Source organism: Penicillium nucicola (genome assembly GCF_028828085.1).
Source record: "Penicillium nucicola strain IBT 29836 chromosome Unknown utg000010l, whole genome shotgun sequence".
In the NCBI taxonomy this organism is placed as follows: domain Eukaryota; kingdom Fungi; phylum Ascomycota; class Eurotiomycetes; order Eurotiales; family Aspergillaceae; genus Penicillium; species Penicillium nucicola.
The window spans coordinates 5,811,875-5,839,560 of record NW_026643134.1 but is presented as its reverse complement, the minus strand read 5'-3'; the positions used below and the strand labels follow the sequence as shown (position 1 = coordinate 5,839,560).

The 27,686-nt window shown below is 49.4% G+C and overlaps 10 protein-coding genes across 10 annotated transcripts; 4 read left to right on the top strand and 6 right to left on the bottom strand.

The window, feature by feature from the left end:
• Positions 1 to 296: 296 nt before the first annotated feature.
• fcpA (protein-serine/threonine phosphatase) lies at positions 297 to 2,833 on the bottom strand (the record flags this gene model as incomplete). The annotated part of the gene is made up of 3 exons (XM_057133149.1): positions 297 to 2,391; positions 2,446 to 2,532; positions 2,586 to 2,833. 3 exons carry the CDS (start codon positions 2,831 to 2,833, stop codon positions 297 to 299), a joined length of 2,430 nt encoding a protein of 809 aa, XP_056981137.1.
• A 1,260-nt stretch (positions 2,834 to 4,093) lies between these two features.
• Positions 4,094 to 5,444, bottom strand: N7511_010771 (uncharacterized protein; the record flags this gene model as incomplete). The annotated part of the gene is made up of 4 exons (XM_057133148.1): positions 4,094 to 4,382; positions 4,434 to 5,088; positions 5,148 to 5,295; positions 5,343 to 5,444. The coding sequence occupies 4 exons, from the start codon at positions 5,442 to 5,444 to the stop codon at positions 4,094 to 4,096; spliced, it is 1,194 nt and encodes a 397-aa protein (XP_056981136.1).
• A 1,171-nt stretch (positions 5,445 to 6,615) lies between these two features.
• Positions 6,616 to 8,153, bottom strand: rpt3 (proteasome regulatory particle base subunit RPT3; the record flags this gene model as incomplete). The annotated part of the gene is made up of 6 exons (XM_057133147.1): positions 6,616 to 6,634; positions 6,691 to 7,354; positions 7,403 to 7,689; positions 7,745 to 7,843; positions 7,906 to 7,947; positions 7,996 to 8,153. The coding sequence occupies 6 exons, from the start codon at positions 8,151 to 8,153 to the stop codon at positions 6,616 to 6,618; spliced, it is 1,269 nt and encodes a 422-aa protein (XP_056981135.1).
• A 2,237-nt stretch (positions 8,154 to 10,390) lies between these two features.
• Positions 10,391 to 13,312, top strand: N7511_010769 (putative ARID/BRIGHT domain protein (SWI1); the record flags this gene model as incomplete). Its single annotated transcript, XM_057133146.1, has 1 exon — positions 10,391 to 13,312. The coding sequence occupies one exon, from the start codon at positions 10,391 to 10,393 to the stop codon at positions 13,310 to 13,312; it is 2,922 nt and encodes a 973-aa protein (XP_056981134.1).
• Positions 13,313 to 14,288: 976 nt separating this feature from the next.
• On the bottom strand, positions 14,289 to 15,114 carry N7511_010768 (mitochondrial 54S ribosomal protein mL49; the record flags this gene model as incomplete). Its single annotated transcript, XM_057133145.1, has 3 exons — positions 14,289 to 14,339; positions 14,393 to 14,796; positions 14,958 to 15,114. The coding sequence occupies 3 exons, from the start codon at positions 15,112 to 15,114 to the stop codon at positions 14,289 to 14,291; spliced, it is 612 nt and encodes a 203-aa protein (XP_056981133.1).
• Positions 15,115 to 15,155: 41 nt separating this feature from the next.
• On the top strand, positions 15,156 to 16,836 carry N7511_010767 (eukaryotic translation initiation factor 3 subunit E; the record flags this gene model as incomplete). The annotated part of the gene is made up of 4 exons (XM_057133144.1): positions 15,156 to 15,201; positions 15,334 to 16,513; positions 16,572 to 16,766; positions 16,818 to 16,836. 4 exons carry the CDS (start codon positions 15,156 to 15,158, stop codon positions 16,834 to 16,836), a joined length of 1,440 nt encoding a protein of 479 aa, XP_056981132.1.
• A 773-nt stretch (positions 16,837 to 17,609) lies between these two features.
• On the top strand, positions 17,610 to 21,081 carry N7511_010766 (ankyrin repeat domain-containing protein; the record flags this gene model as incomplete). The annotated part of the gene is made up of 2 exons (XM_057133143.1): positions 17,610 to 17,954; positions 18,040 to 21,081. The coding sequence occupies 2 exons, from the start codon at positions 17,610 to 17,612 to the stop codon at positions 21,079 to 21,081; spliced, it is 3,387 nt and encodes a 1,128-aa protein (XP_056981131.1).
• An 816-nt stretch (positions 21,082 to 21,897) lies between these two features.
• N7511_010765 (uncharacterized protein) lies at positions 21,898 to 22,426 on the bottom strand (the record flags this gene model as incomplete). The annotated part of the gene is made up of 3 exons (XM_057133142.1): positions 21,898 to 22,104; positions 22,199 to 22,240; positions 22,310 to 22,426. 3 exons carry the CDS (start codon positions 22,424 to 22,426, stop codon positions 21,898 to 21,900), a joined length of 366 nt encoding a protein of 121 aa, XP_056981130.1.
• Positions 22,427 to 23,580: 1,154 nt separating this feature from the next.
• On the bottom strand, positions 23,581 to 24,687 carry N7511_010764 (ArsA family ATPase; the record flags this gene model as incomplete). Its single annotated transcript, XM_057133141.1, has 2 exons — positions 23,581 to 24,234; positions 24,298 to 24,687. The coding sequence occupies 2 exons, from the start codon at positions 24,685 to 24,687 to the stop codon at positions 23,581 to 23,583; spliced, it is 1,044 nt and encodes a 347-aa protein (XP_056981129.1).
• Positions 24,688 to 25,185: 498 nt separating this feature from the next.
• N7511_010763 (hydroxyisourate hydrolase) lies at positions 25,186 to 25,740 on the top strand (the record flags this gene model as incomplete). Its single annotated transcript, XM_057133140.1, has 1 exon — positions 25,186 to 25,740. One exon carries the CDS (start codon positions 25,186 to 25,188, stop codon positions 25,738 to 25,740), a length of 555 nt encoding a protein of 184 aa, XP_056981128.1.
• Between the last annotated feature and the right edge of the window lie 1,946 nt (positions 25,741 to 27,686).

Genomic DNA, 27,686 nt, shown 5'->3' with positions numbered 1-27,686 from the left:
AGATAGTGATAGCCTTAAACTGTATCAATCATACGTATAAACAACCACACAAATAGCAAACAAACTAATTTCCACAAAGTACACACATGAATGAATGAAAAGAACCCACATTGACCACAACACAAAGCCAGGAGCCAGATGCGAATAACCAAATGACCATAATAAACGCCATCGCTATGTCAGGAGCGCATTGCAACTGCACACACCGTTTATACGAATACGGCAGAAAGAGACCATGCAAAAAGTAGGATGAAATAGCGACACAAAAGCAAGATGGACAGGCCAGGTAACGGAGTCTATCCATTCTCAGCTGCGGCCTCCTCTTCCTCTTGAGGGTCATATTCTCCACCCTCTAGCGCGGCGAGCATTTCACGTTCTAGCTCATCGTCATCGTCATCGGGGTTTTCAAGGCCGGAATTTTGGTCACGGCCTCCCACAGTTTCAGAATCAGATTCGTCTTCTGGTGGACCAGATGGGAGTGATGTGTCTTCGCCTCCAGTGGGGGCTGAGGTGACTTCCCGAAGGCCGGTGTTCCGCTCGTAGGAGCGTTTGATGCGCTGCGACAATCGCGAGCCCTTTTTCTTTTCGTCTCCATCGTCATCGCCGGATTCTTCTTCGTCTGTCCCGCTCTCGGTTCCATCGCCGCGCTTTCGCTTCGTGCCCGTCGCTGCTGTCTCGTCTGGTAGTGATTCATTATCGCTCTCACTGTCGTCGTCGCTACCGAGGAAGTCTTTTAATTCATCGTGCACGGCGGCTTGTTCTTCGGCATCGTATCCGATGGGGGATGTTGAGTCTAGCCCGGATTCATTCGAGTAGCCTTCGGCGTCGTCGCCCTCTGTCCATTGAGAGGCATTGGTATCTTCGTCTGTAGAGGAGAGCCAGGCCATTTCTTGTTCGCGGGAACCTGGGGAGAGAGGTTCGCCGCGGTCATCTGGATGGACAGGGAGTAGATATGGTTCCTCGTCCACATGTCTCCATTGGACTAGAGAGTCGACAAGCCATTGTGTGGTGACGATCTTGATGTCAGGGTACCGAGTGGCTTCCCTGACCTTGGCGGTTCGGTTTCGTCCGGCCACAAGGTGAGTTGTCCGGGCGTTGACCTTGGGTGAAATAACTACACCGAAGCTCTTGGCCCAGAGGGAGATATCGGCATTTTGGAAATCCGTTCCTAACGGGAGAACACCTGAGAATACCAAGACCACTCCTCCGAGAATGCGTCGTTTTATCTGGGGCATGATGTCTTTGACATCTGGGACCAATTTCAGATCCACATCTTTATCCCTCGAATGAGTCTTCTCGCCCCGTAAGGCTGCCACCCGACCTCCGAGCGCGAGAGTTCGCTTCTTGTCATATTCATCAAAGAACTGGGTATGTACTTGTTCGAGTCGGTTTTGAAGTTGGAAAAGTTCTTGGTCGTGGTCTTCCAGTAGGTGATGGCGGTGTTTCATAGGATCATGAGATTCTTCAATGCTGGCAGTTGATTCGTTGCTCTCCGCTACCTCATCCTCTGCGTCCAGTTCTTTTTGTTTCTGCAGCAAAGGTCTGTCTTCCACCTGGTGCAGTATGGTCTCTTCTTGCGCGTTGGTCTGCTCCTGGAGTAGCCTTGGGTCACCTCCCATTGTTACTAATTGCTCCAATGCTGAGACTTCAGTCCCTGCTTCGGACTTGCCATTGACATGATGTTCATTCTTCTTCTCTGGCTCCTTGGGTTTGATCACTTGTTGTTTGGCAGCAATTTCTTGCTTCTTTGGTAAGAAGCTCGAGTTGATGTCGCCAATTCCGACGAAGAAGTCGTAAGGAGAGACCTTGATGAGATTGGGGCTCCAGCGCCACACATCACCGCGGTCGTCGATAATGACCACCATCTTGGTGTCCACGGGGAACAACCGCTGCAGGTTCTTGGCCGTCAAACTTCCACTCTCGTCCCGACTAAGAATTCGGTCTCCAAAAAGCTTGCGGGTGGGATCAACAATATCAGCAATATGTTGAGCGTAGGCTCGAGTACCCATAGTGTAGATATGCAACTCATAAATCTCAGCCACATTTTGCAGAAATTCCTCCAGTCCTGGGCGAAGCTTGATATAGTACCAGCACCCACGCATGCCGGGACCGTCATCGATCAATTGGAACTGTCGCACATCGCGCAGTGCTTCATGGTTAGGATTTTCTTTGTCTTCCTTCCATTCTCCAACGGTCGGGTCAACAGTGGCATGAATAATTGTTTGATCAAGATCTACCACCAGAGACAGACGTCTTGATGCAAGTAGCCGGCGCTTTGCATCCTCTTCCACTCGGGTTGCTTCCCGCTCACTGACAGTAAGCGTGGTGTTATCATGTGTCATCTGAATCGGAGCGCGCGTGGAATCCATGATCTCGGTATTATATGAGGACCTGCCCACGAGAGCGATTAGTAACGTTCAACCTCTATATGCTATGGTGACCTACTGTGTCATATCCTTGCCACATTCCGCGCATAGTCCGCCGTACTGGACCTCATGCGCACAAGGCTCATCGATCTCAACGATATCAACACTGGCAAAGGATCAGATCAGAACTACCAATGGCAACAATTGACCAATACTCACGCGTCATCAATAATGTCTCCTTTTCTGATTTTCCATTGAACGATCTCTCCATCGGCAGTCGACTCATATCTCGCTGGGAACTTTCGTATGACATCGGTCTTGTTCCCAAATTCATCGCCTTCAGTAACCATTGTCTCATACGTATACCAGAACAGAGCTTCATCCCGCTCAATCGGATCGCCAGGCTGCTTAAGCAGCGACGTCACCGTGATTGGGTAGTGCAGACCCGTCGGTAAACGAAGCAGCATGATGGGCTCTCCGCTCACCCTGGGCGACAAATTGGCTGGAATTTCAATCCTCCTCCCGAAGGATTCACAGAGAATACCTGCTGTATCCTTGTGTTGTGGACGGCGCGTCAAAAGCGGACGTGTGGGTCGTATGGGGTGATCGCGTGCGATGCCGGCTACGAAGCCATCACTAACACGCGACGCGTGAAGAACGTAACTGATGCAGATAATGCTCTACCGATATTCACCTCGGTCGCCTGAGATGCAGATTGTCCTGGAAGGTATGGAGAAACGAGGACGTGGTTCGGGTGGTGCGATGAGAATCGCCACAAGGCGCGGGTTGATCGAAGATCAAAGAAACACGTGCGCCTAGCACAACCTGGCGCGGAGGTCAAAGACAGGTTCCGCACCAGGCGCAAGAAATTACTTGAGGTCAAAGAGGGAGGGAATGTTGGAGATGCAATCAAAGAAAGAGAAGCTCATTGAAGTTGTGCGGGGACAGACCTGGAGCCTTTCGAGCTTCCGCTTATGTCATAACGGTACCTCAAAACAGGTCCTGGGGCTCTCCCGCTTTGGTTGGAGATCGACTGTCACTGTTTGATTGTCATGGAAGGAAAAATTCAATCAGAAACTATTTGGAGTGTCGCTCTTATTTGGTGTCACATCTGCGGTGATGTTGAGTCGCAGTGGTGACCTCCATGGTCGACTATATGTCTTGTCGCCATCCAGATGTTGAGCTGACTGACATTGCTATGTTTGGCTTTGGGGGTATAAGTAGGGCTGTGTAATATTATTACATCGAGGGTTCGAAAAACACAACATCAAAAATGATGACCACAGCATGTATTACAGTTGCAACTTGAATCGACATTAGCTTTGGCCAATTATGATGTGAATCCCGGCTACACCATATGGGAGATGAGAACCTTGGAAGAGAGTTGCAAGCTTGATGGGGTCAACCAGATATACGTAGATTTACGATGAAAGCAGGAAAACAGATTATGATAATGACTTAGATGCACAAGGAAAATCCTAACCCATAAAAATATCAATTTGCAGTACCAATGAACAAAAGTCTCATAGGCTGTGACAGCAAGGACAAAAGAGCAATTTGGTCAATATGGCAACATGATTGTAGCAATTGCAAATGATCAAGTCCTCTACAAGGCTATGCAATCAACACAACTCAGCCGCATGTATATTTGAAGCAAATGAAGCAAGCATTTAATCACACGGGTCTTTGATATTCACAACTCATGAGGCTATCAAGCCTTGGAGCACTTATTTGGCCTTGGCGAGACCAACGGCGCTGTTGCCAAGGTCGTAGACACTGTACCAGCGACGCAGGAAAGAATCACCCAGGATAGCGAGGGGACCCACGGGCTCGGGGAAGTCCATGCCCATGAAACTACTGATACAAGAGCCCTGGACCTCAAGGACGTAGTCGTAGGGGCCAATGGTGAACTTGTGACCGGCAAGGGTGAAGGTAAGGTCGGGAAGAGAGTCACGCTTCTCGCACTCAACGGTGTACTGGCCAGTGAAGCCCTTGGTAGCACCGATCTCCTTGTTACTTTGAAAGGGGTTAGCAAAATCCACAAAGATGAGTCATGAATATACTTACAGAAGCTCAGCCATGGTGGAGGGCAAAGCAATGAGGGAAGTACCAGTGTCCAGAATGACACCAGTGTCCTCAAGCTCAGCAACGTTGTCACCGAGAGCAATGGCGTTCAGCTCAACCTCCCAGTAGGCCTTACGGCGGAGAGGAATCTTGATCATCTCGCCAGTGTAGTGGCTCTCATCAACACCACCGAAAGTGGCCTCGGAGTTGTCACCCTCCTTGTTAGCATCGCCCAGGTAGAAGGCGAAAACGGGCTCATCCAGGAGCTTCTGGTTCAGCATGTTGTAGAAGGGAGGAACCATCTTGTTAACGGAGATGGTGTCGTATCCAAGACCGAGAATACCATCGAAGCGACCGAAGGCAAAGGCCAGGCCAGGCTCGTTAGTGGCCTCAGCAAAGTCCTGACCCTTGACCTTGAGGTCACCAATCTGGAGGGTGTCCTGAGACACGAAGCCGCTCAGGCTACCGGATCCGTAACGAATCTCGAACTCAGTGCCATTTGCCTCGTAAGTGCTGGAAGCAGACGAGTCATACTTTGTGTGCAGGTAGCAAGCGATAGAGTTACACTGCTGGGAAGGAACCCAGAGATTGGAGCTACCAGTATCCAGGACAACCTTGAAAGTCTGCGGAGGAGTACCGATTTGGATCTCGGAGAAGTCTGGAAAGGGTCAGCATGATCAACTCTCAGTGTTTAGAGCGTTTGGATGTAGAACATACACTGAGCGTTCAGGAAGTTGTCAACAAGCACATCATGGCCAGCGGTAGGCTTCATCGAGGTCTCGCTGTACTGGTCTTGGTGGTGCTGGGAGGCTCCCATGTACTTCTGACCCAGGCTGGCCATATGAGCACCGATGTTCTGAGGGTTCTGCTTCACGGTTAGCTTTGATCTGGTTTAGGCATCGATGATCCTACCAGGGTCTCTTCCAGAGGAACCTTGCCAAGCTTGAGCTTGTGAACCTCAGCAGCAGCGCTGCCCAACAGCGAAGCTGTCAGGAGAGTGAGTGACGACTTCATAATTTAGAATCAATAGGCAAAGTGGTAAACAAGAGAGATGGAGAGGAGAGAGATAAGAGCAGATGGGGCGCCTGGGGATGAGGAGACCGATGACGGAAGCAGGAGGGTCGCACTTGGCCCCTAAACCCTTTTGGGACGTTCCCATATCACGCGGTTCTGGTTCCCGAATTCCAGGCCTGTTGGTGTTCCCATTTCCTGTTTTGAGGCTTTTCGATGGCCATCGAGCTCGCTTGTTTTCTGTTCTACTGTACGGAGTACTGTATCTTGCCCTCCAGGTTGGCAATGGAATATCTGGGGGCTGGTGCCGGGGCATTAGCGCCATTGACGGAGTGGTCGGACTAGTCGGAAACTCCCCCCTCCCGTTGTACCTGGCAGCTGCAGGATGACTGGTGTGGCGAAAAGCTACGCGATGGTTGCTGTGGTTCTACGAAATCAAGGAATCGTGCCGATGCTGTCTCACGTCAAGCGATTCATTGTACGAGTAAGCTTTGGACATATGTCTCTGTGCGAGGGCAGAGAGTCCTTTTGCCTTGCATCAAGGGATCGCGTGCCTTGCCATGATCATTGGACAGAGCAGCTGCCTCTCTGCAAGTTCTTATGCCTGTGTTTGATGTACCTAGGCTAGCCACCTCACCGTAGCTCTGGCAACGGACAGGGGGCTACCATATGTTAGTACTGTAAGTACTGTAGTCTTCGATGTGCTTTCAAGAACCTCGGGACCTTTTCACAGTAGTAGCATAGCCTCGTATATTTTGCATGAAGTTCAAAGCAGTGACTAATTTGAAAAGATGTCTCGAACGTACCTCAACTTGTCCGAATCTACAACATATATATATTTCTCTGTAGGGTCACTTGCGGAAATATACAATTGGCATAAAAAAAATGCGCAACGCAATAAGGCCCTTCAACAATCAATGAGATGAAGCTAAACAACATCTAGATTGCTGGCCACTGCCTTTAGCCATACCATAACGACAATTGATATGACCGATGCCATGTCAATGTCAAGATAAGGCAATCTACTACTTGATGGAATCAAAGGAACATTACTGAATCAAGATCATCCGAACGATGTGACACATGGCGCCTGCATATTATTGATAATACAACTGGTGAGGAAGACCAAGCTTTCGTCACTAAAATCCACCACACCTCCAAGAGACCCAAGCGTTTACCGGTAGAAGTCAGGGCTGCAAGAAACCAATTAGTAAGGCAGGCGAACCAAGATATTCGGGGAAGCACATACCGGTCATCGTCCTGTCCGTTCTTGACTTGGACGGCATAAGCATCCTCAAGGTCGGACTGAATAATGTTATAGCGGTTCTTGCGGACAGCCCGCAGACCAGCTTCCTGCATGATAGCAGCAATCACGGCACCGGACAGAGGGTCGTTGCGCACGATCAAGGCGTCAAGATCAACCTCGGGAGAAAGTGACATCTTGGATGCAATGGTAGTGAAAATCAAGCGACGCTCACGTCGGTCCCGCAGATTGGGGAACTCGATCTTTCGGTCCAGACGACCAGGACGCAACAGAGCAGGGTCCAGAGTGTCTGCTCGGTTGGTGGCCATGATGACCTTGACGTTGCTTGATTGTTCGAAACCATCCATCTGGTTCAGTAACTCGAGCAGAATACGCTGGACTTCACGATCGGCACCGGTCTGGGCATCGAAACGCTTGGTGGCGATCGCGTCGATCTCATCGATGAAGATGATGGCTGGCGAGTTCTCCCGTGCCATACGGAAAACATCACGCACCATACGAGGACCCTCACCAAGGTACTTCTGTACGAACTCTGATCCGTTGACACGGATGAAGCTGGCAGTTGTGCTGTTGGCCACGGCCTTGACCAGCATGGTCTTTCCGGTTCCAGGAGGACCATACAGCAAGACACCGCGGGGAGGATCGATACCTATGGAAATTAGCGGTGTCATTGAAAGAAAAATTGATGCCCACTCACCGATCTGCTTGTAAAGGTCGAAATGTGTCAAGGGCAGCTCGACAGCCTCGCGGATTTCCTGCTTCTGCATATCCAGACCACCAACATCTGCGTAAGTCACATCGGGCTTCTCATTCTCACCCAGCATGGCAATGGAGGAGTCAGCTTCGGGAGGAAGAATATCGACGAGGGCATTGGAGTGACGGTGAAGGGCGACTGAAGATGAGGGCTTCAGCTTCTCGCGGTCGAGCGTGGACAGGATGCGGACGACGTAATTAGAACCGGTCGAGCTTTGCACAATACCAGTGCTGATATGATTCATTAGTGAAACGATTCCCAGTATCTCAGAAATGGCATGCGTACTTCTGATCGATAGCCTCCATAAACTGTCCGATGACCAGCGGCACACTCTGTATCCGCTTGATCTCCTCTTGTGCTCGAACCAGCTCTCTCTTCAAGCTCCTATGTTGTTCCATGATGGTCAGCTACTGTAAAATCCTTAGTATCGAAGTCACGATGCATACCTCTGCTCATCCTTGATGTATTCCTCCTGCAGTTGGATGTACCTGTGTTCGTCAGTACTCAATCACTTTGTCCATCAACGTTGGACATACTCTAGATGCCTCTGTAGGCGCTTCAGGGTAGCATATTCATCATTCCCATCAGCACCTGTGCCATCGAGGGAATCCAAGTTGGCGAGGGCGTCGAGCGCGCCTGGCTTAGCAAGCGGCGTGACGTTGTTCGCCGGACTCTCCACGGCCACGTCTCCCATGGCGAATTCTGGTGAGAGCAAGTGGAATCGGAAAAGTAGATGATATCTGTAAGCTGGAAGTAGAATGTAGGTGTTTGGAAGATGGTTGGTGAATGACGCGCTGTGTGAAGGGTTCGGAGGTCAGCCCTCTGGAGCTTTCGACGATACAACTGGGGAGCTTGTGTTGGATCACGTGATGAACGGTGAACAATGCCTGGTCTATCGAGTGTCAACCTTGGATTTTATGAAGTATTTCTTAATAGGCTGAGACTGCAATGAATCAAGTGTCCAATCTTCGTGTTATATATCTATACATGAATTTTGGCAGGGTCTGCGATTCTCATTACCCAATGTGGCAATTAGCCTTAGATGGCAACCCTGCCAAACCGAATCATTAACTTACCTGAACTATAACTTAATGCCATATTAGAGGGTTAGAACGCAAAACAAAGAACACAGAACACAGAGCATGAAGCTCCTTGTCATGGTCCCCTGCCCACCTGCCCGTATTAGTCTGAGGCTACCAATGGTCAGGCGCTAGCGGCTGCGGCGGACTTGACGGCCTATGGCCAATGATGATATCTACAGCTCTTTTGCCCAGGTTCACTTATTTGTTTCAACAGATGTAAATTTGGGGATACGATCGGGTCTGATTCGATACCAAGGACAAGAGATTGACCTGTAACGACTTTGAGACAATCCGTTCAGAGACTCAGGCCTGCAAGGAAATGAAGACGTGCTGATCCAATCACCTTTAGTGGTGGAGTGGCCCAACACACGGTGGGACAGGCACAGAACCATCATGTTCCCATGCGGATCGAGTCGGATCCTTGCGCGGCACCTTTGCTTTCTGCTGTTTAAGTTGTCTTCGGAGGATTGGGCGCGCGCATCGACATGATTATCAGACGCTAGCCCGAGCTTTATATAAGAAGAACCACTGGCCACTATGGCTTGATCCTTTTTTTTTTCTTCTTCTTTTCTCATACTTCTAAACGAGTGGGATGTTTTGCCCCTGGGAACCTATCCACCTTCACTGGAGTATACAGGATCTAGCCTGGGCGGAGACCGTTGGAATGGATCATCGTTCCGATTTACGAGACCCAACCTACGTGATTTTTTTATCATAATTTCTGCTCTGGCGCAGAAGTTTTCTCTCTTCACACTCCCCTCACTAGACTGGCTTTGACCGTGATCATTCCCCTGGGGGTTCCAACTGCCCCAACTCAGGCTGCCAGCATAGAGGCAAACTAACACGAAACCCAAACCGAAACAGGCCCTCTCAAAAGACCCCTCCCCAAAAAACAGGCATTGAAAAAGGCCAATTAAAAACATCATGAAAAATACCTTCAAAAAGACCAACTAACCAGGAATTCACTGACCAGTTTACCAGTTGTACGGAGTACAGTGGCCGGAATGGCGGTAACCATTGAAAAGCTCTGACCTGTCAGTAATTTTCCCTCATTCTCTCCACTTCCCCTTTCATCCCTAACTGAACGGACTGTGATTTCTCTGGTAAGTACGCCATTCTTACTGTTTTTATACTCCGTTTGCTTTTTCGGGCTTCCCCTTTGTTACCCTACTTTACTTGCATTACTTTTTTGCTGTACATTATTATTTGTGGCCACGCACCCCTCCCGCAGTCCACAGTCCACCCTCTCTGCGCCTCTGTAGTCCATTTGTTTCTGGATTTGGAGCGTCCATTATTCTTGGCCCTTAATAGCCCAGTGACGCTCCCCTCCACTAACACTACCCCAGTTTAGGTATCCCCCCATACCGGTTCCCAATCTCCTCCCCCTTTCCTATCCCGGTGGCCTCAGGCTCTCTACTCAGGCTCCCACATCAGGCTCCCAACCATACCACGTGACTCCCCATCTCACTCCAACCTCTGCCTTCATCCCATCACCGGGACTCGGCCTCAGTCATCCGTTCGCAAAGCGGAATTTTAGTGAATCCAGCCTTATCGGTATGTACCTTGTTCCCACCCCTCCCTTGTTCATTTTATGTATATCTTATATCCCAAATTGGTGGTTTATCCTCCCCCACACTGTCCCTTTGTCCCGTGTCGCGACCGCTTGCGCGACTACCCCCAACACCTCACCGACGCGTCTATCTGATCCTAAAAAAATCATTGATGGCTCGGTCTTGATATGTTTTGATGACACAGCCTAATTTTCTTGTGCTACCCATCTTTGCGATGGCGCATGGTTGATTCTCATACTAACTGCCTCCAGGTAGATGGGTTGGTAAAACCGCTCGACATGAATGCCTGGCTTGCCGACACCACGAATATTCCTGGCCAGGATAATGGCGGCTTTCATCCCAACACAATAGATCCATCCACCGCGTTTCTCCATGGATCCCCGACCCAGGATCCTTCTCAATTCCAGCGCATGTTCAATGGCATGTCGCGAAATGCCTCTCCGGGCTTTCACAACCCAAACCAAGTGATTCCATCAAAACGAACACGACCCGAGGATGGCATGCCCATGTCGCCGAGGCCAGCACCGGGAGGCGTGACGGGGTCGCGATCCCAGACCCCTCAAGTGCCATATCCGGGATATCAGGGCCCACCAAATGGCAACGGGCAATTCCAACAACATCCCACTCCATATCAGCATCTGCAGCAAGGTGCATCTCCCAATGTGACGCAGTCGCCTATCATGCAAGACTTTGACCAGCAAAGCATGCGCTTGGGGACGGCTTCTCCTAGCCCTTTCTCTCCCGCTGGACCCCATGTCAACAACCAAATGTCTCCCTCCCAATCTGATAATGGAAATCGCGTACACACTCCCCAGAACGGCAACTTCATGCAAGGACAGCAATTCGGCGCTATGCCACAAGGACCTGGAATGTCTGCCGCAGCTGCTCAGCCCTCAATGCAGGCGCAACAATTTGGTGGCATGGCCCAAGTGCCTGCGGGATATCATCAAGCTCTTGCAAGTCAGCAACAGCGACTGCAAGCCATGCAGGCGCAGAATCAGCCCCGGCAGATGAACCCCAATGCAGCAATGGCGGGTGGGCGGCCGGTTTCTGGAATGAATCCAATGGCCAATCCCCAACAAATGGGTGGGATGAGACAGATGCCACCAAACATGGCTCAGAACATGCCGAAGCCCAATAACCCAGAAGGCTTCATGCGATCTCTTCAGAAATTCATGATGTCCCAAAACTTACCGATAGACCAAAATCCTACGGTCAGTGGGCGCCCGATCAACCTTGTTCAGCTTTATGCCTCTGTGATGAAATTAGGAGGATCGAAGAAGGTCACAGCAATGAACATGTGGCCAGTTGTCGCACAGCAGCTGCAATTCCCGCAGATGCAGTTTCCCATGGCGGCCCAGGAAATTCAAAGCCACCATTCTAGAAACCTGGGTCCTTATGAACAGGCTTTCCTCAATTCGCAGCAAAAACTCGCAGGCCAGATGCAACCCCAGGGCGGTATGCCACGGCAACCGAACGAGGCATCAGGGATGCAATTCCAGTCGCCCTCTGTCAAACCTACCTCCGGCTTTGACCAACAACAACACATGACACAATCCCCCCAAAACAACACTCCAACGCATAACAACGGACAAATGAACCCAGCCAATGGTTTTGCTACACCGACCCCACGGGGTCAAAGCAGGCCAGGTCAAGCTGGACACCGGCCAAGCATTTCTCGAGGATCGCAGCCGCCTGGCCCACCATCAGAAGTTGCTACCGGGCAGTTCCCTGCTCCCTCTCCTTCGCAATCTGGTAAGGGTGCCACACCAACTCCAGGGCCACCAGAAGCGAAGCCTGAGAGGGTTATCAAACGCCCCATTGAGGAAACCTTCAAGCCTTTGGTTTTGAAAGGAGGTCGTATGCACGGTCCTATTGCTGTTGATGATCTGTACCAGATTGGCGACGACATTTCAAGACTCAAACCGGACGTGCCAGCCTTCGGAGAATTAGGGATAGTCGATATTCACGCACTGACCATGAGCCTGAAATCTGGCATATATGCTGAAATTCGAGTTGCCCTGGACACTCTCACAACATTATCCGGTGAACCGTCTGTGCAAATTTCGCTGGAGAATTGTGAAGATTTGGTAGAGAGTCTGATTGACTGTGCCGAGGAACAGGCCGACTTGCTAGCGCAACATACCCCTGAGGAATCCGACACCATGTCTCTACGTTCATACGACCAGGTCACCCGGGATTGTCAAGCTGAAAACACAACACTCAAGGATGTTCCTGCATTTGGGAGCATTGAGTATGAGCTGGATCGGGCCGTCGATCGGCTTATCTGTATCACCACCATCCTGCGCAACTTCTCTTTTAGCGAGACAAACTTCTTACCGCTCGGTGTTCCCCCTGTTGCTCAATTGTTTGGCGATGTCTTCCGCTACATGGGAACTCGTACGATGTTCCTGCGGTCATCTCTTAACACCTTGGACTTCATGAAGGATGCTGTGATTCTGTTGAGCAACCTGGCTCATGTTGTTCAAATCCCAGGCAAAGAAGAAGCCCATAGTTTGTTGACTTTCCTGCTTTCCTTTGCACCTGGTTCCGAGTCTACATCCGCTTCTGGCAAAGTAATGTTTACCGCGTTCAATTCTTCGATTGATCGCTACACTCCAGCTGCCGTTGATGGGCTCGCTAAAATGCTTGCCCGAGACGACCCGAACCGGACATATTTCAAAGCTATTTTCTCTGGAGATGGAAGCACACCTGCCCAGCCAGAGCTCCTAACCCGTGCATTTGGCCTTGCTATTTCCTGCGTTCCCGACAAGAAGCCCATGTCAGTCGTGGATGCACGCAAGGTTTTCCTGATGCAAGGTCTTCTGTCAGCCGATGTCCTCACCACTTTCGCCGATGGTTCTCTCGCCCAAGCATGGCTTGATTCGGTCGACGGGTTTGCCGTGCACCTCCTGCGCCTGTCATGTGCTCTGTGCACTGAGCGTATCCCGCAAATTAATATGCGGCAAAGGGGCCAAGCCGAAGCTGACGCATATGCCTTCAGCTCAATCGTCAACCGTGGCCTAGGCGTCCTCCGCCGGCTCGCCGAGAAGTCAAAGCAGGTGGACAACACCGCTCCTCTCCGGGTCCCATCAGGAATTCTCCCCAGGAAGGAAAGTCTACTTGGCGCATTATTACTCCCCAACATCGATGGCGGTGTTGTTCGCCAGCTTCTCACGTATGCTCGGTTAGCGGAGTGAGGATGTTGACGTTGGTATGATTCTTCCCTGACGGGCTGTTTCTTCAGTCATCCTGGGCACTTGTCTCACGTAGCATATACGACAATCTTGATTTCTCTCATGTCATTTGTATCCATGTCAATGGTTTGTCTCCCTGTTTTCTCATTTGGGCGCTGGTGGACACGGGGGTTATTATTTCTCTCTCTATTATCTTTCTTCTCTTGTGAGATAGCGTTCTGCTCTGTTTCAGTGTACAATGCTCAAAATACCCTCGGAAATCGAGAGATACTGCATGATGCCAAATCGAGGCTTTCTATACTACGTAAACTTAGTAGCTATGTAATACTTCATGCGCTGTTTGAAATGAAGCATGATTTAGAGTTCAATATTTTCAGGAGTTCATTCCGTATGGGTCAAGTTAGGACCGATGTTTGCAACTTACTTTGTGGAACGTGATATTAGACGTGAAAGATCTAGATCGAGGTCTACTTAAAAAGAACCATTGCAGCTTTCGTTGAGAACAGAATACTAATAATATGAGATGGATGATCATTCATATAAAGCAAGAGGAACTAGCACCCATCGAGTCGTCGAAAATGTACAGAGTAGGAGTGTTACAGTGAGAAAAGAGAAAGAGAAACAAAAAGCAGGTGCACGCCAGAAGACACGACCAGGCAGATAACACACAAACACAAACACCAAAGGAAAAAGAAAAGAAAGAGACAACTGACAACGAAATTAAAGAATACACCAAAGGAAGAGGAAAGAGAAATCAAGGAAATAGATATTACCCAAGAATATCAGGGATCACCTGGACCGTTTGCTTCTTCTTCATTCTCATCCTTCGTTTTCGACGTGCTTTGATTCTTGCTCTCTCCGATAACAATGCTCTGCCATACCCCTATTGAAGGGGGGTATGTGTAATGCTTTTGGTTCATCCTAGACCCGAGATCCTAAGAGGGTCTCTTCCAAGGTCACGTATTAGGGAAGAAAGCTCTTAGAATTTGCGTTCCTCAAGGAACTTCAGAATCTCGGGTTTGCGCCAGCCCTGTGACAGTGTTAGTTTTCACTCGAATCGAATCGATATAGAATATAACATACCTTGACAACAATGTGGCCGGTAAGACGGTTAATGGCAACATCAGGGTTAGGCTTGTGGCCATCCACAACACCCAGCGCGCATGCCAGGTCGTTGCGGAGTTGATCCAGATCACCCTCTGTCTTCTGGATCTTGGTGAGCTTCTTGGTACCACCGGCCTTGGTGTCGGTGTAGACGGGGAGCTTGTTGGAGGCGGAGCGGCGAACGAAATAAGGAAGATTATCGAGTTTCAAAGTCGAGATAGGGTTCTGGGGAGATTTGACCGGGGTCGCGTGTGCCGAAGAGGTGGTAGTTTGTTCTTTCAGGGCTTGCGCTTGACGACGGAGTTGAGTGAGGAAAGTGCGGCTTTGGTAGGTAGGGAGAGAGGCCTTGAACGCCGAGGATAGTGAGAGCTGAGGGCAAGAATCTGGAAATGAAGGGTTAGGATCGTGAATTTTCCGGCAGAACCAACTTGTTCCCAGTTTTCTTTCTTGTTGGCTGGTTGCAAGATATTGCAGAAGAGCGTGCCTCTTGACATAATCTTGCAGACCCAGTGTATCAAGAGAGACCTGTGCAAATGTCACTTACGTGAAACCGACAACCTTGTCGAACGACATAATGTGGAAAATGAACTACATGTCTGAACGGAAGCCACGGATTGTGCAGAGCTGACGCGAAGAGGGATGGTAGTGGCCTGCTTTCGCATGGCTGAAGTGGCCGAGCCCGAGGATAGAAGAGACGCCATTGCACGTCTAAAGGGCCGGAATGTAATGACCAGAGGGAATGATGAAGGTGGACAGAGGCTGGGAGGACCAACAACATCTGATGCTCGGTGCTTCTGCTCAGATTTTCTGCCACCGCTTCCCCTAGCACCCACTTCCCAAAAGGGTTTAGGGCCACCAACGCCCGCACAATCTGCAAATTCTCCATTGATCGCGGTTGGCCTTTGTTATCCCCTCTCTAGACCTTTCCCCCTTTCTGCCATCTTTACAGATACATCATGGCAGCCAACGTCCCCCCTCCGCTGAAACTCTGCTCAGCGGCGCTGCTGCTCACCAGCCCAGGACCGCCGAGGAGATCGCCTCTCAGCACGATTTGCTCCCCCGACTGATCCCGTACCTCGACCGTCACCTCGTTTTCCCCCTGCTTGAATTCAGCGCCGGCAGCGATGAGGAGGACAAGGAGATCACCCGGGCCAAATATGAGCTCCTCAAGCACACCAACATGACCGACTACGTTGCCAACTTGTGGCAAGAAATCAACAACTCCGACACCATTCCCGACGAGTTTGTGAAGAAGCGCGAGGAGGTTTTGGCCAAGCTACAGCACTACCAGGATCAGAGCGAGAAGATTTCCGAATTGCTGCAGGATGAGGAGGTTGTTGGTAACTTGCGGAGCGACAAGGCCGCTAACTTGCGGTTCCTCGAGGAGCAGCACGGTGTCACAAACGAGATGGTGAACAGCCTCCACGATTACGGACGGTTCCAGTACAGCTGCGGTAGCTATGGAAATGCCGCTGAGCTGCTTTACCAGTTCCGCGTTCTGTCTACCGACAACGACAAGGTTGCCTCCGCCACGTGGGGTAAGTTGGCCTCCGAAATCCTGACCACCAACTGGGAGGGTGCCATGGAGGAGGTTCAGAAGGTCAAGGACTCCATCGAGACTCGCCTGTTCAACAACCCTCTCGCCCAGCTTACCAACCGCTCTTGGCTCATCCACTGGTCGCTGTTCCCCTTCTTCAACCACGACCCCGCCCGCGACGTCCTCACCGACCTCTTCTTCTCCCCCGCCTACATCAACACCATCCAGACCAGCTGCCCTTGGGTTCTCCGTTACCTTGCTGCCGCCGTCATCACCAACCGCAGCCGTCCCCACAAGCACTCCGGTGTCTACCAGAAGCAATTGAAGGATCTGATCCGTGTTGTGCGCCAGGAGGACTACGAGTACACCGACCCCATCACCGATTTCGTCAAGGCCCTGTACGTCGATTTCGACTTCGAGGAGGCACAGAAGAAGCTCGGCGAGGCCGAGGAGGTTCTCCGCAGCGATTTCTTCCTTGTTTCCGCCGCCGATGCTTTCGTTGAGGCTGCCCGTCACCTCATCTCCGAGAGCTACTGCAAGATCCACCAGCGTATTGATATCAAGTAAGTTCACTTCTTACAGAGCTTTCCCTCCGCGACACATCAACTAACCGGTTTCTAGCGATCTGTCCGCTCGCCTCGGTCTGAACCAGGACGAGGGTGAGAAGTGGATTGTCAACCTGATCCGCGACACCCGGGTTGATGCCAAGATCGACTACAAGGAGGGCACCGTGATCATGAACCACCCTCCCCAGTCTGTCTACCAGCAAGTCATTGAGAAGACCAAGGGTGCCTTCTTCCGCACACAAGTCTTGAGGTATGCATTCTTCCGGACCCTCGCCATTGATCACTGCTAACACTCATATAGCTCTGCTGTTGCAAAATAAATTCCCGCATGACCTGATGCCGAAAACTGAACTTTTCTCCGTTATGTGATTTTGAAACCTGTTTCTGCCTACCCATTTTTTAGTGATCTCCCCGTGTAGGTCACAACACGGTTGTTTGAGGGATGGGACTCCGTGCAGAGTGGCATCCGGCTGGCGTTCTTCGGTGGTCCACCTTATTTTCTTTACCTCTTTAGTCATCTTACAGTTCCTCCAAAGCTCTCTCCCTATATTTTCACTTCTTTGTCGTCAGATGTTTTGCTTGACCTCTTTATGTATTGGCCATTTCTGACCCTGGAGGTTTGGAGGGAGGCGGGGAATCTCAAAAAAAAGCAGCCACGAGAGAAATGTGGCGGTCCCCTTGTCTATTGTCTATTCAGGGGGGAAAGAAGATGAGAAGAGATCAAGATATGATGTAGACTCCATGGTTTTGGGGGTCTGATTCTATGTTGTTACGAATGGGCTATAGAGATGAAAGATGATGTCTCTGATAACCACCTCTTTTTTTTTATTATTTCGTACTGCGCAAGGCACATAAGAATATTTAGGATGTTGGAATCCAAATGATAGGCCTTCGGCTCTCACTCTATACACGTTAGGCGCTGACGCTAAGATGCACATCAGCCCCCCCATGTGGATCACCTGGACCGGCCTTCCTATACATCAACTCAGCCACTTTCTCGATGCTGCCTTACTTTTAGTCTGACAGCCAGGGCTGTGCCTTCTGTATATAAGACGGAGTATATGCACCGCTCCTCTTCGGGTTGTTCAACAAAATGTCCCAGTTGGCACTGGCTTCCCGACTCAAGCCTGAGATTCGCCTGGCACAAGCAGTGTCGCTCTACGAAGCCGACCTGTCTACCGACCAAAAGATGAGACTTCGCGAGGAGAGATCTCGACTTCGAGATACGCCTCCTGATATCACAGATGTCATGCGACTCACTGCGGAACTAGACCAAGCAGCAACAGCGGCAACAGGCAAAAGACGTTGCTCAGGACCCCGCATGGTGAATGTCTTGCAATCGGTTCAGCAGTTTGCTGCTCTGGGAGATATAATTATAGGCGGCTCCCAGAATCTCATTGCTTGTGGAGTGTGGACGTTGGTTCGGACGTCTCTGTTAGTAAGTGCTTCCATGATAGATATCATTAAACCGCGTTCATCACTCGTTTCTTCTTTTAGTTCCAGGATAGCTGATATAAGGCTAGCTCATCTCCAATTACTCTTCATATCTGGAAAGATTGTCGACTCTTTTCATGGAAGTCGGCCGAGTAGCTCCCCGCTACGAGAGAATGGCATTACTATATCCTCGTTCGATGCATCTGCAATCATGCATGTATGAATACTTCATTGTGATTGTCAATCTATGCCACAAACTCCTGAAATTTACACAAAAGTCGAGCCTTGGGCAGATAAAAGCATCAGTTGTCGACGGTGACTTGAAAACTTCACAAACCAACCTTGAGTTGTGGGCAACAAGGATGAGAGACGAGGTGCAACTTCTAATGGCCGAGGAAATAGCTGATGAAGCTGCAAAGAACTCAAAATTCCGTGAATTTTCGAGCGCGGTCTCGAAATCCGATTCTTATAAACGCCAGCTCAAATCACATCTAAGGATGCTTGATTTCTGTTCCACCTACGATCATACAATGGCATGGAAGCAGAACCGAAAAGCTGGGACAACATGTCTGTTCCATGAGAGTGCTGAATATAGAAACTGGAAGAATCAATCAAGTTCTGGAACTCTCGTTTATACGGCCAGCCTTGGGTTCGGCAAATCAGTCTTACTGGCCAACCTAGTCGATGATCTCCATATCCATGTCCAAGACAGCAAAGTACCGGTGATCTACTTTTTTTGCCGCTACGATATTTCCGAAAGTCTTCAGGCCAGAACCATCATTGGTTCTATAGCTCGGCAGCTCCTAGCACGCATTCAATCTCGACGCCTCAATTTCGACTCTGCCATGGCAGACTTGCTCAATAAGAATAGACTTGGCGACTTTGATACTATGTTTGCATTACTGCAGCGTGTCTTGGTGTCTGATTTCAAAGCCTACGTTGTCATTGATGGAATTGATGAATGTGAAAGTTCTGAGAGACGAATATTGATGGAAGAACTCAGAAGACTTCAAAACACATTCTCCATACACCTTTGTATTTCCCTTCGACTGGAGCCCAACAGTCACTTGGAAGTGGACACAGACGGGTTAATACATGCCACGATCACACAAATCCCTGACAATTCCTCCGAGATTGGAGCTTTCATTCAAGCAGAGCTGGAAAGCTGCATCAGTTCTGGAAGGCTGATCATTGGAGACCCGCATTTGATTTTGGAGATACGAGATACACTTTCGCAGCGATCCCAGGGTATGTTTCTTTGGGTTGTGTTGCAAATTGAGACGATGTGTATGATGGACTCAGACTATGCCATTCGTCAAGCCTTGGAGAATCTCTCTCAAAATCTTCGCGAGACATTCTCTCGCATTTTGCAGAGATCTGAGAGGCCCGGAGCTCTGAACCAACGAGCTATACTAGAGCTTATCACCGCCGCCCATACCCCATTAACTACTGAACAAATCCGAGAAGCATTAAGCGTGGTTCCCGGCAATATCGTTTGGGATCCATCGAGACTCCCAAATGACATAAATGCTACACTCTCATGCTGCGGGTGCCTAGTAATCCTGGATGAGGAGGAACGCACAGCTCGACTTGTGCATCCCAGCTTTAGACAGTTTGTACTAGACGAGCCCGAATATGTCAACCTTGAGCATGCACACGCACGCATGGCCGGTATTATCATCACTTACTTGAGCTACAACGTGTTCGGAACCCAGCTGTCAACGACAGTTATCCCCAAAGTTAAAGCTGGCTCAATCCCCGCGAAGATAGCACAGGCTGCTTTGCCATCTTCAGGAAACATTCGGAGCCTTGCACTTAAACTTCTGAGATCTACAAATAAAAACGAGCTGGACTTTAGAAAATCGCTCGCGCAGGTCAGGCCAAGACACCAAACCTCGAATCAGTTTCATCTTCGCAGCTATGCAAAGCTTTATTGGTGCTCTCATCTTCTCAAATTCAGAGGGTTGGATCAAAGATTGAGCCAACTTCTAGTCAGTCTTCTAGAAGCGAAGCAGCTGTCTCCGGTCTCAGAAAGTCTTAGGTCTTTTCCAAGTCACACCCTACTATATGGATCCGTGGATTCCAACCTTACTCTAGGATTCTGGACAAACAGATACCCTTTCGAGCCCCCTGTACTCCATCTTGCCGTTGTGAGCGGACACGATCTACTTGTTGAGGCAGTGATCAACCTTGGCGACTGCGATATCAATTTCAAGGACCCTACGGGACAAACTGCCATTCAGCTAGCCGCGCTGACCCGGAATCTCAAAACTTTCGAGTATCTTCTTAACATGGAAAGCCTTGACGTGTCCTCCGAAAACTGGCTTGGACATGCACCACTACACGCGGCGATACTTGACCCATCTGAAGACCTTATCAGGATAATGCTGATGTCCAAAAAGTTTGACGTCAATATTCGGGATATCATCAATAACAACACTGTTTTGCATATGGCCGTAGGTTTTACAAAGGTTGACCTGATAGAGCTACTTCTGGAGTCAGAGTCAATTGATACCAGCATCCTAGACGACGACGGACGAGCCCCTATTCACCTTGCAACTGCTTTGAAGAATTTCGATGTTATGAGAGTTCTCATTGGGTCCTCCAAAGTCGACATCAACCAGAAAGATGGCCGCGGAAGGGCTGCAATCCATACCGCAGTGGTGCATGTAGCACACTGTCGCTGGGAGTCTATGACACTGAAAGTACTTCTGGCCTCCGAAAGAATTGATGTCAATGCGAAAGATTTGACCGGATACACGGCCTTGCATGTCACAACAAAAATGGCATGCCTCCCTATCGTCGTACAATTACTCGATTTCAGTGGAACTGACGCCAACGCGCGATGCAAGGACGGAACCGCACTTCATATTGCTGCATCCATGATTTGGGAGGAACTTAAGAGGCATAGGCTTGATGAGGTAAATCAGGAATACTCGAGATCTACTGAGCATTTGAGAGACTATATCCAAGTCTTTATGTGGCTATTAAGGTTTGGAAGGGTTGATACTACCTTGAGAGATGACCGAGGACTTACTGCAGAGGAATTTCTGGCCAACAAGGGCATTAAAATGGAACATCTGGCAATTTGGGGGTCTAAGCATCCCACATTGGGGTCCATAGATTTTTGACCAGTGGCACTTCTGGCACCTGACCTACTTTTATGAAATACGTATATCCGAATTTAGATGGGCAAGAAACTCGCATTTGACGTTAACTACTGGCCTCATAAAACCTAGTCTTGTGAGGCTCACATGGAATGATGAATGCATTGACTAAGACGAAACGGAAGAAATGTTGACGTTATATAGTTATAGGGTATAGCCCTTTTATATCTATGTCTTCATACGTGTACAAGCTACCCGATCAACCCGAGACGCTTTGGAAACAAATGGAGAAAGGGTAGAAACAGCAGTGCCAGACAAAGGGCAAAATCAAAAAAAAAAAAAAAAAAATTAGACAGGTATACCCAATGTCGAGGCTTATATCTAATGGTTCCTTAAGGCGCCACAGATACAAGTATTAATCCTGTCATAAGACATTGTATATTCTTCTGCCATTGTGCAAAATTGTATGAGAAGAGAACCGAAAAAGACCGAGTGCACAATAATGGAACAAAGGTGAAGATCCTGTTATCCCAAAGACACATGGCAAGCGTTCACAATAACTGCTCGCATCCACGGGCCGAGCTCACTTCCACCCACTGGACCGAACCACCTGGATTTGATCCATGGAGTCCGGCGAATACCGAGGTTCAACGTCCAGGAAATGGCCAAGTTTCTGCCTCATGGACATGAGGATCCAAGGTGAAAACAAAGAGCAGAATGGACTTGATGGATAATATCCGGCAAAGGGCTGTCCTTGAGAGGAAATCCTAGGATTGAACCAGGGCTGGAAGTGAGATATTCTCTCCATGGAAGGTAGCGCACTCGCATTCAGGGAAAGGATCAACGACCTCGCGAATCTTGGTCCCGTCTGCGTGGAGCAGACGTGTTGATCGGGATAATCTCATTGATAAAGGTCTCATGGGAGGTGTGATAGGATGAATTATCGCTTCCTGGACTGGAGGTTGCAGTGCCATTGTTATGGGTCATACGAGCTGCCTCTTGTCTTTCGTATTCCCGGGACATAGTTGCGAGGTCATCAATTTGTTCCTATGAAAGACCATCAGGATTCGATCTTCTTGTGGGCTTGCAATTTTGCAATTGAGGTATGTCGAATGGGAAAAGTCATGAAAGGAGAACAAACCCGCGTGAGAGGCACGCCGTTGATGAGATATCCTTCACGTCCCTTTATCGCCAATGATATATGATTAGAACAAGTTACTCAGAGTGGAGTACGAGTATCAGCCTGACATACCTGATAGCTATAGGGTCTGACTGACGCAGTCGGGCCCAAGAAGTAATGAATATGCCCTAAGACAATATGTCGGGACAGGCCATACCCCGGAAGCCAGTACTGTTGGTCGGGGGACATTGTCAGAAGATGTGAGGCGACGAGACAAGGCGAAGGAAGTGTTGGTCAGATGCCAGTCGACACCGACACAAACGGACCGTGCCTGGATACTCGCAGTGGGACTTTTGACATTCCGCAAAGGATAAAGCCTGGAGTATAAATAGGGTGGATGGTACTCGAGCAGATGAGCGACAAATGAGACAGGCCTCAGTCCCAGGTGCGCTAATGGCCTGTCTGATCCTTCGGATATGATCTCACAGGAGGTCAACCCACAGAGACGCAGAGACGGAGACCGCGTATTCCCTTTCCCTCCTAGTGCACGCTCCACATGGCAGCATGGAACTTCTCGACGAACCCGCGAACAACAATCTCGGCAAGATGCAGAACGATTAAACCGCGGAAGGACAATGGTCCGGAATGTCCACAGGGGGAGAAAGGTTCAAGTCGGGGGTTTCGGCTGACAATCGAACTCGCCTCACTTTCATCAGGCAACGAAGCCCAACGCTTTTTCTGAATGTCGCTATTGAGCTTGGAACAGGTATCCCGGGCGTTTCATCCCACCTTCCCGCCTTCTTCTTCTACTACCGAGGACCAGGTCACGGTCAGAAGTGAGGCTTGCATGGCGAAGCATTGGTCTCGAATCAACTCCAGGGACAAATTACAGGTGATTCACAGACCCTGGGGGGATGTGAGTGTGGATTTGTTTCTGGAAGTCTCTCTCTCTCTCACCGCAGATTCTCAAACCTATGCGGCGCCAATTTGGCTCTGCGGTGATGTCGTGGCACCACGGATTGTCGTCTTCGACCGCGGGGCCACAATGCTGCAGTGAGGGCATCTGCATCTCTCGCTTTTGGGACAGGAATCCTTTTTCCTCTCCAATTGCCAAGAAGTGGATTTTTAGTGGGAAGAACTCTATATTAATTGCGTTCGAGATGTGTGCGTTGTACCGTGGGATATAGAATGAAGGGAAGTTGACAAGGTGAAGATGGAGTGTTCCAGTCTCTCAATTATATTCTCGCTCCCTTCCATCATACATCATCTACAGTCGTATAATATATATCATATCATGTCCATCATGCATGTATTATTCTCTAATCTTTTCATAATTCGTCCTACATAAGTGGAGTATATCTCGCATCCTCTACTGTGGAGGCACGTATGGGTTAACGAGCATGTCACTGAACCTGCAGGATAATCGTTAGCTTGAAACATTCCTGGGGATCCGTTTGGGGTCCGTACTTCTCCAATTTCTCCTTTCCGCGTACTTCCTCAACAAGCATCGGCATGCGGACGACATTGAAATCCTCATAGAGCTCTTCAATCTGCTCTAGGTACTTCTTTTGCATCTTTCTCCGGGCCGTGCATTGGTCGCAGTTACTTCCCTCCTTGGGGAACAGCAGCTGGTTGACAACGATCGAGTGGGTATCAATGTTGTAGCTGGTCAATTCCTGGATCATACGTTCGGTTTCGTAGAGCGACAAGAACTCCGCAATGCAGACACAGACAAAGGTGGTCATGTCCGGGTTCTTGAATTGCGTGTTGACTTCGCTAATGGTCTCCCGCAATGATTCCATCTTCTGAAGAAGCTCATCCATATTCTGGCCTCCGGGCAGACCGCCCCGAGCGCCCAGAATCGAGTTCAGCATCGGGCCAAACTGAGATGACAGCTGCGAAAGCTTCGCTAGCGCCTTCTCGAGCACGGTGGGGAATTGGAGGAAGCGGAGGGTGTGGCCGGTCGGAGCGGTGTCGAACACGATGCACTCGTATGAGAGCGACTTGACCTGCTTGAGGACTTCGGCAAAGGACATGGCCTCGTCAACACCGGGGATCTAGCGCCACCAAAGTTAGCTTGACAGGTTACACGTAATGTGAATGGGTGCGAGGCCATTTACGCTGAATGCCAGATCCTGCATCATGTTGCCCATGCCCAATCCGGCCATGGGGTCTTCTCCTTGGCCGTCTCCAGTAGCCAGCAAGTCCTGAATGCTGCCATTGGGGTCGATCTCCATCGCACTGAGGTTCGAGAAACCATCGATCAGACGCGCTTCCTTTCCAAACTTTTGGCCAAACGCATCGCTCAAGTTGTGTGCGGGGTCGGTTGAGATCAGCAAGACCGACTTGCGCACCTTGGCCAACTGGATGGCCAGCGAGCACGAGGTGGTGGTCTTACCCACACCTCCCTTACCTCCGACGAAGATCCAGCGGAGAGTATTTTGGTTAAGAACCGACTGGAGCGTAGGCTCCATGTCGAGATCGTCGCCCTGAACCACAGCGGAAGACATTGTTGGAGGGGAGAAGTTGAAGTTGGGAAAGGCAAGTGAAGTTGGATTATTTGCCCCGCAAACCGTCGAACTTTCCGGAAGACAGTCTGGCCTGGACACTTTTCCCCTTTCACATCTGTTGATGACTTGGACATGATGTGAGGTCTTTTGGGGCTGTTCATTCTTGCGCGGTGTTTACTGGAACCTCAATCCACCCGACGCCATTTGATTCTAATGATGCTAATACCGCGAATACTGCGAATACTGCTGCTAATGCCAATTCAAGTCTGCACAAAACACACAATATTCGTGGTCATGAGAGGGATATTATAATCCCACAATACCAACCAAACGAACAAGAAGCAAAGAAAAGAGCCAAAGTCGATCGGGCGAAGCCAGTAGACTGCATGGCACTCTCCGCACCCTATCGGTATCCTCCGAAGCACAACCAGATAGAAATATACTCTGTTCCCCCCTTCTGCCTTTTCATTCTCTCCTCCCAAACCTCATCCTCTCTGAATGGACACCCAGTCCCCCTCCAATACCGGTCGCGTAAACAACCGCCTCGCTCTCTTTCAGCAACAAATCTCCCCCTCCTCATCCACATCCCCACATCCGCAATCCAAACCCACCAACTCCAACCCAAAAATGGCAGCCCGGGATCCAATCACCTGCCATTGTCTCAACACCTTGTCAGGCACACCAGCAGCAAACCTGCCAGTCACCCTGACCCTTCTGAGCCCCTCCACAACGGCCAACCCCGCCACCTTCCGCGCAACCACAAACGCCGACGGCCGTGTGGCTACCTGGACTCCGGTCGGAACAGCATCACAGTCACAATCGGTCCCTGCGATCCTTGCTTCTTTGCCTGCGGCTGACAGCAAGACCAACTGGTCTGTACGCTTTGATGTCGGGCCTTGGTATGAGGCTCAGGGCGTGGAGAGTTTCTGGCCCGAGGTTGAGGTCAAGTTTACAGTGAAGGGTCGTGGAAAGGAAGGCGAGGAGGGCTGGAAGCATTACCATGTCCCCGTTCTTCTTGGTCCTTGGAATTACTCTACTTATCGGGGATCGTGAGGTTGTTTTTGGAGCTGTACATAGAGCATGACTGCGAATTCTTCAAAGACGACTACCCATGAATCTGAGATGGCGAACATCAACTTGAATACAATCACATTTTCCGCCTGTGCGATCCATATGTATGTATTAGACAACTCGCTGCTTCCTGCGATGTAGTTCTGGCAGCTGAAATGGAAGGGCACTCAGAGCGGGATAGACTGACGACTTGGCTGAATTTCTGATCCAATGTGCTTGTATAGTTCATGGCTTTCAAGCAAATAGCGAGAGAAGATACTTGAGGTATCGAACTTGACTTGGGAGGTTGATTGTACTTATGGTCAGTTATATACATCGACGGCGTGAGCTTCCTCTTTCAGTCCACTTTTCACTGTTCAAGGCCTCTAAGAGCTTCGGGTTGATTGACAAGCTGTTGATATGGACTTACAACCTCTCAACCCCTTGAAATGTCTTGTTTGGCGTTAATTGAAATCCTGCTTTCGAACTGGACACCGGAGGGGGGGTGATCAGAATAACCCTGACGCATCTAGACAATACTGACCATCTGATTTCTGAAATCAAAATCAACGTATTATAAAGCAACTGTCTAGGGTTGACGACATGCAGAGTTTGACTTAAAAATTACGAGTCAAGATATAACTAATAGCATTGTTTTGACATGTGAAACAACCAAGTCACTAAGCGTCTGAAAGGGGTTGACGATGGAACTGTAAGGCTGTAAGGGGTCATTAACTGGCATAGGTATGTAAACACGAGCGCGCGGGGCATGTTATCCTTTCCGAAACTCAACGGCTCTGCGAAAGACCAATCTTAATGAGAAGTAAGTCAAGCATACTGTAGGGAAACAGTAGTATCAGGAGTATATAGATGTTGTGGGGCAACGGCTCTCCACAAGTGGCGTTGAAAAAGCCTTATCCTAGACGTCTTCAATACAAAGGCAAAGTTAGTTTCTTGGTCTAGCGATTGATCATCTAGATCTTCAAATCTTGGAATTCCTGCACGTTCAAGCTCAGATCGTTTGCTCCACTTAATCTATGTCTTGGTATTCGGATACTTCCCTTTGATGATTTCTACTCGTATTAGGTGTTCGATTCTGGACATAAGTTAGTGCATACTGTACACAATGGATGAAAGTACTTTTGCGAGACCTGGATCACGCCCTGGATCATGTGATATGGATGATGAAATATCCCAGCAATCATATTAATGCGTTGGAACAGGAATTGCCGAGACACGCGATCTCGACCTGTCCGACGCGTACCCATTTGCCATTGATTCTCAAGATAATAATACGAACCTTCGAACATGGGTTATACTCCTTTCTTTCCACGGAATGAGTTTGCCAGATTTACTCGACCATCTGCTCAGGATGGGGATTTCACAGAAAACGTCTAGAATACCAGTGGCAAGAAAACACGTGAGAGTGGATTGCGTCATCGTTTCCTTTTTCACCGCATTCCTCGACATTTGTGTCTTGAATCCCACGCCTTGGCGAGAGTAATACAGTCTTTGATTGGCTTACACGGACAACTGGGGGTCCACAGCGGGAGAAATTCCTGTCGTCACCGTGACATAATGAATATCTGGTTTCTTCCGACATATCACACCCTCCCGTATCAGGGTTTGCAAACAACCATGAGCATAGTTGAGAGCCAATCATGGGTAGGGTTGTGTTTTGTAAGACTATCTTCACCAATTATAGTCCCAGATCTGATCGTGCTCAAGACTGGCAAATGTATACTGTACTGGAGTGATCGAGGGTCCACCTCGAAATGGTCATTGTAAGCGATGTAGGAACATCGCATGTCGAGACGGAGGGAACAGGTTTATGGAGAGAGCCCAGATTTAAAGAGGAGACACTCTACAGGACAGTATACAGTAGTCAGCCCTGAAGGGTAGAACTAAACCTGAAGCCCTAAGCATTATTAATCGGCGCGTTACATTGT